At 47.9% G+C, this 10,605-nt stretch overlaps 1 protein-coding gene across 1 annotated transcript; it reads left to right on the top strand.

Moving 5' to 3' along the window:
• The first annotated feature begins 208 nt into the window (after positions 1–208).
• LOC122923381 (olfactory receptor 1468-like) lies at positions 209–1,186 on the top strand. Its single transcript, XM_044274177.1, has one exon. It carries the CDS (start codon positions 209–211, stop codon positions 1,184–1,186), a length of 978 nt encoding a protein of 325 aa, XP_044130112.1.
• Positions 1,187–10,605: the final 9,419 nt, after the last annotated feature.

Raw genomic sequence — 10,605 nt, 5'->3', positions numbered from 1 at the left:
TGACCACTGTGGCCAATCACTGGCCTCAGCATTACCATTTTATGCCTTTGTCCTAATGTGGTATCATCTCAGAAATCTCCATTTGTAAACATGAGAGATTTAGGCTACCAACATATGGTTCATGCCCCATATCTAGTGGATGCCATAGTCTTATGTCTACTAATCTGGTCTTAAAAAACATAAAACAAAAAAATCACAGCCTGGCTTAATGTTATTAGATGTTTCCTTTAATTTCTTACTGTACTTGCAGACAAATCTGACTGTGGTCATGGAGTTTTTCCTTTTAGGATTTCAAGGCAGCCAACTTTTGAGAAATCTTCTATTTCTTCTGTTCCTTGTTGTTTTTGTTGCCACAATATGTGGGAATCTCCTGATCATCATCCTCGTGTCCACCAGCAAGAATCTTCACACCCCAATGTATTTATTCATCTCACAACTGTCCATCAGTGACATTCTATTACCCACAACTATTGTCCCCAACCTGCTCCACATACTACTGAATAATGGAGGAACCGTCAGTTTTATTGGTTGTTTGACTCAATTTTATTTTTTTGATTGCACTGAAGTATTTGAGTGTTTTCTTCTCGCCGTGATGTCTTATGACAGATATGTGGCCATCTGTAATCCCCTCCGTTACACATCCATCATGACAAATAGATTTTGTAATGCATCAATCATTATTAGTTGGTTGATAGGTAATGTTATTTCATTCATTGGTACCATAACATCATCAAAACTAAACTTTTGTGGGTCAAATATCATCGACCATTTATTCTGTGACCTTGTCCCCTTACTAGACCTGTCCTGTTCTGACACCTTCTCTGTTCACTTGGTGATTTTTGTTTTGGGAGCTCCAACTTTAATAGTCCCAACCTCAATCATTGTAGTGTCTTATACTTACATTGTTATATCAGTCTTAAGGATCCCATCCAGTACTGGTAGACAGAAAGCCTTCTCCACCTGTAGCTCCCACCTCATTGTGGTCTCCATTTTTTATGGGACTATATTTAGTGTTTACTTTGTCCCTAAGAGAGAACAAACTTGGGTCACCAGTAAAATCCTCTCTCTGCTGTATACTGTACTTACTCCATTTATTAACCCCATTATATACAGTCTGAGGAATAAAGACATTAAGAAAGCCGTACAGCAAACATTACATAAACACATATCCCGTAATAAACATTAATACACATTTAGAGACAAGCAAATCACTCAAAATGTTAATTATTCAACCTATTTGATTTGAGTGCAAATTGACTCTACCCAAATCAAAAGTGCTCTGACTGGCCTGAAAATGTTTGTATAACACTAGTCTCATAGGACCCATATTCTATCTTTTTTTAGTTTTGTTTCTCTCTCTCTCAGACTCAGATGCAACTTGAGATCTTACAAAATATGGTTGGAATTTGATTCAATTAGAATTGATTTGCTCATCTCTAATTGATGCTGAGTCACTCACTAGTGATCAGCGGATCTGGATTTCAGGATTCAATTGATTCGCCCCAAAGCCGAATTTCCTCCTGCTTTGTGGTAGCGAATTGATTTAACCTGAAATAGTGTAAAAAAATAAATAAATTGCGTTGGCCACCATTTTGCTTGAAGATATTGCACGAAATCCTGTGCGTCCTGTCGACTGGACTTTACATTCAATTATGACAGATCAAAGTCTTGATCTTGACTTATGTAAGCATTTAAAATACACCTTTAAGTATTGCCACAGGTGCACCTCAAATTAACTCAAGTGACATCAATTATTATCCTTTTAGAATCTATAGTAAACCAGAACATCATTTAATGGAATTTTCCAAGTTTTTTTAAGGTACAGTAAACTTGGTGCATGAAAACTTTTGAGCTACTGGGAGTGTGGTGAAAGAATTACAAGCTGAAATAAACCATTGTCTCTAATATTCTTCTGACATTTCACATTCTCGAAATCTAGAAGTGACATAAACCTTGAGGTATACTACTTATAACCCTGGACCTTTCTAAATAGGAATCATTGATCATAACTCTCTGGACACAGTCCTTCAGCCAGTTTTCAATCCAATTACAAATGATTAGAGTTGAGCGAGCACCTGGATGTTCGGGTTCGAGAAGTTCGGCCGAACTTCCCGGAAATGTTCGGGTTCGGGATCCGAACCCGATCCGAACTTCGTCCCGAACCCGAACCCCATTGAAGTCAATGGGGACCCGAACTTTTCGGCACTAAAACGGCTGTAAAACAGCCCAGGAAAGGGCTAGAGGGCTGCAAAAGGCAGCAACATCTAGGTAAATCCCCTGCAAACAAATGTGGATAGGGAAATGAATAAAAATAAAAATTTAATAAATAAAAATTAACCAAAATCAATTGGAGAGAGGTCCCATAGCAGAGAATCTGGCTTCCGGTCACCCAACACTGGAACAGTCCATTCTCAGATATTTAGGCCCCGGCACACAGGCAGAGGAGAGAGGTCCCGTAAAAGACAATCTGGCTTCATGTCAGCAGAGAATTAGTCTGCATGTCATAGCAGAGAATCAGGCTTCACGTCAGCCACCACTGCAACAGTCCATTGGCATATATTTAGGCCCAGCACCCAGGCAGAGGAGAGAGGTCCCGTAACAGACAATCTGGCTTCATGTCAGCAGAGAATTAGTCTGCATGTCATAGCAGAGAATGAGGCTTCATGTCAGCCACCACTGCAACAGTCCATTGGCATATATTTAGGCCCAGCACACAGGCAGAGGAGAGAGGTCCCGTAACAGAGGATCTGGCTTCATTTCAGCAGAGAATTAGTCTGCATGTCATAGCAGAGAATGAGGCTTCACGTCAGCCACCACTGCAACAGTCCATTGGCATATATTTAGGCCCAGCACACAGGCAGAGGAGAGAGGTCCCGTAACAGAGGATCTGGCTTCATGTCAGCAGAGAATCAGTCTGCATGTCATAGCAGAAAATCAGGCTTCACGTCACCCAGCACTGTAAGAGTCCATTTTCATAAATTTAGGCCCAGCACCCAGGCAGAGGAGAGAGGTCCCTTAACAGACAATCTGGCTTCATGTCAGCAGAGAATCAGTCTTCATATCATAGCAGAGAATCAGGCTTCACGTCACCCACCACTGTAAGAGTCCATTTTCATAAATTTAGGCCCAGCACCCAGGCAGAGGAGAGAGGTCCCGTAACAGACAATCTGGCTTCATGTCAGCAGAGAATCAGTCTTCATGTCATAGCAGAGAATCAGGCTTCACGTCACCCACCACTGCAACAGTCCATTTTCATAAATTTAGGCCCAGCACCCAGGCAGAGGAGAGAGGTCCCGTAACAGACAATCTGGCTTCATGTCAGCAGAGAATTAGTCTGCATGTCATAGCAGAGAATGAGGCTTCACGTCAGCCACCACTGCAACAGTCCATTGGCATATATTTAGGCCCAGCACACAGGCAGAGGAGAGAGGTCCCGTAACAGAGGATCTGGCTTCATGTCAGCAGAGAATTAGTCTGCATGTCATAGCAGAGAATGAGGCTTCACGTCAGCCACCACTGCAACAGTCCATTGGCATATATTTAGGCCCAGCACACAGGCAGAGGAGAGAGGTCCCGTAACAGAGGATCTGGCTTCATGTCAGCAGAGAATCAGTCTGCATGTCATAGCAGAGAATCAGGCTTCACGTCAGCCACCACTGCAACAGTCCATTGTCAGATATTTAGGCCCAGTACACAGGCAGAGGAGAGAGGTCCCGTAACAGAGAATCTGTCTTCATGTCAGCAGAGAATTAGTCTGCATGTCATAGCAGAGAATGAGGCTTCACGTCATCCACCACTGCAACAGTCCATTGGCATATATTTAGGCCCAGCACACAGGCAGAGGAGAGAGGTCCCGTAACAGAGGATCTGGCTTCATGTCAGCAGAGAATCAGTCTGCATGTCATAGCAGAAAATCAGGCTTCACGTCACCCAGCACTGTAAGAGTCCATTTTCATAAATTTAGGCCCAGCACCCAGGCAGAGGAGAGAGGTCCCTTAACAGACAATCTGGCTTCATGTCAGCAGAGAATCAGTCTTCATATCATAGCAGAGAATCAGGCTTCACGTCACCCACCACTGTAAGAGTCCATTTTCATAAATTTAGGCCCAGCACCCAGGCAGAGGAGAGAGGTCCCGTAACAGACAATCTGGCTTCATGTCAGCAGAGAATCAGTCTTCATGTCATAGCAGAGAATCAGGCTTCACGTCACCCACCACTGCAACAGTCCATTTTCATAAATTTAGGCCCAGCACCCAGGCAGAGGAGAGAGGTCCCGTAACAGACAATCTGGCTTCATGTCAGCAGAGAATTAGTCTGCATGTCATAGCAGAGAATGAGGCTTCACGTCAGCCACCACTGCAACAGTCCATTGGCATATATTTAGGCCCAGCACACAGGCAGAGGAGAGAGGTCCCGTAACAGAGGATCTGGCTTCATGTCAGCAGAGAATTAGTCTGCATGTCATAGCAGAGAATGAGGCTTCACGTCAGCCACCACTGCAACAGTCCATTGGCATATATTTAGGCCCAGCACACAGGCAGAGGAGAGAGGTCCCGTAACAGAGGATCTGGCTTCATGTCAGCAGAGAATCAGTCTGCATGTCATAGCAGAGAATCGGGCTTCACGTCAGCCACCACTGCAACAGTCCATTGTCAGATATTTAGGCCCAGTACACAGGCAGAGGAGAGAGGTCCCGTAACAGAGAATCTGTCTTCATGTCAGCAGAGAATTAGTCTGCATGTCATAGCAGAGAATGAGGCTTCACGTCATCCACCACTGCAACAGTCCATTGGCATATATTTAGGCCCAGCACCCAGGCAGAGGAGAGAGGTCCCGTAACAGACAATCTGGCTTCATGTCAGCAGAGAATTAGTCTGCATGTCATAGCAGAGAATGAGGCTTCACGTCAGCCACCACTGCAACAGTCCATTGGCATATATTTAGGCCCAGCACCCAGGCAGAGGAGAGAGGTCCCGTAACAGACAATCTGGCTTCATGTCAGCAGAGAATTAGTCTGCATGTCATAGCAGAGAATGAGGCTTCACGTCAGCCACCACTGCAACAGTCCATTGGCATATATTTAGGCCCAGCACCCAGGCAGAGGAGAGAGGTCCCGTAACAGACAATCTGGCTTCATGTCAGCAGAGAATTAGTCTGCATGTCATAGCAGAGAATGAGGCTTCACGTCAGCCACCACTGCAACAGTCCATTGGCATATATTTAGGCCCAGCACACAGGCAGAGGAGAGAGGTCCCGTAACAGAGGATCTGGCTTCATGTCAGCAGAGAATTAGTCTGCATGTCATAGCAGAGAATCAGGCTTCACGTCAGCCACCACTGCAACAGTCCATTGGCATATATTTAGGCCCAGCACACAGGCAGAGGAGAGAGGTCCCGTAACAGAGGATCTGGCTTCATGTCAGCAGAGAATCAGTCTGCATGTCATAGCAGAAATCAGGCTTCACGTCACCCAACATTGGAACAGTCCATTGGCATATATTTAGGCCCCGGCACCCAGACAGAGGAGAGGTTCATTCAACTTTGGGTAGCCTCGCAACATAATGGGAAAATGAAAATAAAAATAGAATTGAATGAGGAAGTGCCCTGGAGTCCAATAATATATGGTTAAGGGGAGGTAGTTAATGTCTAATCTGGACAAGGGACGGACAGGTCCTGTGGGATCCATGCCTGGTTCATTTTTATGAACGTCAGCTTGTCCACATTGGCTGTAGACAGGCGGCTGCGTTTGTCTGTAATGACGCCCCCTGCCGTGCTGAATACACGTTCAGACAAAACGCTGGCCGCCGGGCAGGCCAGCACCTCCAAGGCATAAAAGACTAGCTCTGGCCACGTGGACAATTTAGAGACCCAGAAGTTGAATGGGGCCGAACCATCAGTCAGTACGTGGAGGGGTGTGCACACGTACTGTTCCACCATGTTAGTGAAATGTTGCCTCCTGCTAACACGTTGCGTATCAGGTGGTGGTGCAGTTAGCTGTGGCGTGTTGACAAAAGTTTTCCACATCTCTGCCATGCTAACCCTGCCCTCAGAGGAGCTGGCCGTGACACAGCTGCCTTGGCGACCTCTTGCTCCTCCTCTGCCTTGGCCTTGGGCTTCCACTTGTTCCCCTGTGACATTTGGGAATGCTCTCAGTAGCGCGTCTACCAACGTGCGCTTGTACTCGCGCATCTTCCTATCACGCTCCAGTGCAGGAAGTAAGGTGGGCACATTGTCTTTGTAGCGTGGATCCAGCAGGGTGGCAACCCAGTAGTCCGCACAGGTTAAAATGTGGGCAACTCTGCTGTCGTTGCGCAGGCACTGCAGCATGTAGTCGCTCATGTGTGCCAGGCTGCCCAGGGGTAAGGACAAGCTGTCCTCTGTGGGAGGCGTATCGTCATCGTCCTGCCTTTCCCCCCAGCCACGCACCAGTGATGGACCCGAGCTGCGTTGGGTGCCACCCCGCTGTGACCATGCTTCATCCTCATCCTTCTCCACCTCCTCCTCATCCTCGTCCTCCTCGTCCTCCAGTAGTGGGCCCTGTCTGGCCACATTTGTACCTGGCCTCTGCTGTTGCCAAAAACCTCCCTCTGAGTCACTTCGAAGAGACTGGCCTGAAAGTGCTAAAAATGACCCCTCTTCCTCCTCCTCCTCCTCCTCCTCCTGGGCCACCTCCTCTTCCATCATCGCCCTCTGTGTTTTCTCAAGGAGACATAGAAGTGGTATTTTAACGCTGATAACGGCGTCATTGCCACTGGCCATGTTGGTGGAGTACTCGAAACAGCGCAACAGGGCACACAGGTCTCGCATGGAGGCCCAGTCATTGGTGGTGAAGTGGTGCTGTTCTGTAATGCGACTGACCCGTGCGTGCTGCAGCTGAAACTCCACTATGGCCTGCTGCTGCTCGCACAGTCTGTCCAGCATGTGCAAGGTGGAGTTCCACCTGGTGGGCACGTCGCATATGAGGCGGTGAGCGGGAAGGCCGAAGTTATGCTGTAGCGCAGACAGGCGAGCAGCAGCAGGATGTGAACGCCGGAAGCGCGAACAGACGGCCCGCACTTTATGCAGCAGCTCTGACATGTCGGGGTAGTTGTGAATGAACTTCTGCACCACCAAATTCAGCACATGCGCCAAGCAAGGGATGTGCGTCAAATTGGCTAGTCCCAGAGCTGCGACGAGATTTCGCCCATTATCACACACCACCAGGCCGGGCTTGAGGCTCACCGGCAGCAACCACTCGTCGGTCTGTTGTTCTATACCCCGCCACAACTCCTGTGCGGTGTGGGGCCTGTCCCCCAAGCATATGAGTTTCAGAATGGCCTGCTGACGTTTACCCCGGGCTGTGCTGAAGTTGGTGGTGAAGGTGTGTGGCTGACTGGATGAGCAGGTGGAAGAAGAGGAGGAGGAAGACGAGAAGGAGGAGGTGGCAACAGGAGGCAAAGAATGTTGCCCTGCGATCCTTGGCGGCGGAAGGACGTGCGCTAAACAGCTCTCCGCCTGGGGCCCAGCTGCCACTACATTTACCCAGTGTGCAGTTAGGGAGATATAGCGTCCCTGGCCGTGCTTACTGGTCCACGTATCTGTGGTTAGGTGGACCTTGCTACAGATGGCGTTACGCAGTGCACACTTGATTTTATCGGATACTTGGTTGTGCAGGGAAGGCACGGCTCTCTTGGAGAAGTAGTGGCGGCTGGGAACAACATACTGTGGGACAGCAAGCGACATGAGCTGTTTGAAGCTGTCTGTGTCCACCAGCCTAAATGACAGCATTTCATAGGCCAGTAGTTTAGAAATGGTGGCATTCAGGGCCAGGGATCGAGGGTGGCTAGGTGGGAATTTACGCTTTCTCTCAAATGTTTGTGAGATGGAGAGCTGAACGCTGCCGTGTGACATGGTTGAGACGCTTGGTGATGGAGGTGGTGGTGGTGTTGGTGGTACATCCCCTGTTTGCTGGGCGGCAGGTGCCAACGTTCCTCCAGAGGCAGAGGAAGAGGCCGAGGCGGCAGCAGCAGAAGAGGTAGCAGGGAGAGCCTGAGTGACTTCTTTGGTTTTAAGGTGTTTACTCCACTGCAGTTCATGCTTTGCATGCAGGTGCCTGGTCATGCAGGTTGTGCTCAGGTTCAGAACGTTAATGCCTCGCTTCAGGCTCTGATGGCACAGCGTGCAAACCACTCGGGTCTTGTCGTCAGCACATTGTTTGAAGAAGTGCCATGCCAGGGAACTCCTTGAAGCTGCCTTTGGGGTGCTCGGTCCCAGATGGCGGCGGTCAGTAGCAGGCGGAGTCTCTTGGCGGCGGGTGTTCTGCTTTTGCCCACTGCTCCCTCTTTTGCTACGCTGTTGGCTCGGTCTCACCACTGCCTCTTCCTCCGAACTGTGAAAGTCAGTGGCACGACCTTCATTTCATGTGGGGTCTAGGACCTCATCGTCCCCTGCATCGTCTGCCACCCAGTCTTGATCCCTGACCTCCTATTCAGTCTGCACACTGCAGAAAGACGCAGCAGTTGGCACCTGTGTTTCGTCATCATCAGAGACATGCTGAGGTGGTATTCCCATGTCCTCATCATCAGGAAACATAAGTGGTTGTGCGTCAGTGCAGTCTATGTCTTCCACCGCTGGGGAAGGGCTAGGTGGATGCCCTTGGGAAACCCTGCCAGCAGAGTCTTCAAACAGCATAAGAGACTGCTGCATAACTTGAGGCTCAGACAGTTTCCCTGGTATGCATGGGGGTGATGTGACAGACTGATGGGGTTGGTTTTCAGGCGCCATCTGTGCGCTTTCTGCAGAAGACTGGGTGGGAGATAATGTGAACGTGCTGGATCCACTGTCGGCCACCCAATTGACTAATGCCTGTACCTGCTCAGGCCTTACCATCCTTAGAACGGCATTGGGCCCCACCATATATCGCTGTAAATTCTGGCGGCTACTGGGACCTGAGGTAGTTGGTACACTAGGACGTGTGGATGTGGCAGAACGGCCACGTCCTCTCCCAGCACCAGAGGGTCCACTAACACCACCACGACCATGTCCACGTCCGCGTCCCTTACTAGATGTTTTCCTCATTGTTATCGTTCACCACAACAACAAAAATATTATTTGGCCCAATGTATTGTATTCAAATTCAGCGGGATATAAATTTGAGGCCTAGTATTTAGGCGCTGGGTGACCGGTATGGATTTACTAACAGAATTAGACTTGGAAATGCACAGTAGCATGTGTGTGAAGTTATTCTGAATGACCCTATGTGCACCTTGAATATTATATACCCTTTTAGGGATAGATTTCAAATAGCTCTGATATAGCAGGAACCACTAAATTATGAAATTGCTAAATTGGGAATTGTATTTCAACCCAGAACAAAAAATGTGCTTTGACAGACACTAAATAACTTTCCCAGCCACAACAGGACAGCGGTAACGAGAGATTTAGCGGGATATAAATTTGAGGCCTAGTATTTAGGCGCTGGGTGACCGGTATGGATTTAGTGACAGAATTAGACCTGGAAATGCACAGTAGCGTGTGTGTGAAGTTATTCTGAATGACCCTATGTGCACCTTGAATATTATATACCCTTTTAGGGATAGATTTCAAATAGCTCTGATATAGCAGAAACCACTAAATTATGAAATTGCTAAATTGGGAATTGTATTTCAACCCTGAACAGGAAATCTGCTTTGACGGACACTAAATAACTTGCCCAGCCACAACAGTACAGCGGTAACGACAGATTTAGCGGGATATAAATTTGAGGCCTAGTATTTAGGCGCTGGGTGACCGGTATGGATTTAGTGACAGAATTAGACTGGGATATGGCCAAAAAATAACCACACTATTGCTGGTTAAATGCACTTGGTGACGGGCGCAGCTTGCCCCTGATGTAGTATATGGCCAAAAAATGAACAGACTATTGCTGGTTAAATGCACTTGGTGTCACAGCTTGACCAACCACACTACTGAGGGTTAAATGCACTTGGTGACGGGCGCAGCTTGCCCGTGATGTAGTATATGGCCAAAAAATGAACAGACTATTGCTGGTTAAATGCACTTGGTGACGGGCACAGCTTGCCCCTGATTTAGTATATGGCCAAAAAATGAACAGACTATTGCTGGTTAAATGCACTTGGTGTGATAGCTTGACCAACCACACTACTGAGGGTTAAATGCACTTGGTGACGGGCGCAGCTTGCCCCTGATGTAGTATATGGCCAAAAAATAAACAGACTATTGCTGGTTAAATGCACTTGGTGTGACAGCTTCACCCTGATGTAGGCTTTAGCCCAAAAACAACCACACCATTGAGGGTTAAATGCACTTGGTCGCAGCTTGTGCTGGCGCACCACAAGACACAAAATGGCCGCCGATCACCCCAAAAAAATGTGACTGACAAACGGTCTGGGCAGCCTAAAAACAGTGAGCAATTGAGTATCAGCAGCTCAATGACCCACAGCTGCAGATCGATCAATAATCAAGTCCTTTGGAGGAGTTAATCTGCCTAGGCTGGGTCACATGGTGCTCTGGCCAATCACAGCCATGCCAATAGTAGGCATGGCTGTGATGGCCTCTTGGTGCAAGTAGTATGACGCTTGTTGATTGGCTGCTTTGCAGCCTTTCA

The sequence above is a fragment of the Bufo gargarizans genome, unplaced genomic scaffold (genome assembly GCF_014858855.1).
Source record: "Bufo gargarizans isolate SCDJY-AF-19 unplaced genomic scaffold, ASM1485885v1 original_scaffold_1534_pilon, whole genome shotgun sequence".
Classification (NCBI taxonomy): domain Eukaryota; kingdom Metazoa; phylum Chordata; class Amphibia; order Anura; family Bufonidae; genus Bufo; species Bufo gargarizans.
Note: the sequence above shows the minus strand (reverse complement) of the source record. Positions and strands in the feature narration are given on the sequence as shown.

Excerpts from the sequence above, each read along its gene's own strand:
- LOC122923381 (XM_044274177.1), top strand. The coding sequence starts at position 209 with ATGTTATTAGATGTTTCCTTTAATTTCTTACTGTACTTGCAGACAAAT.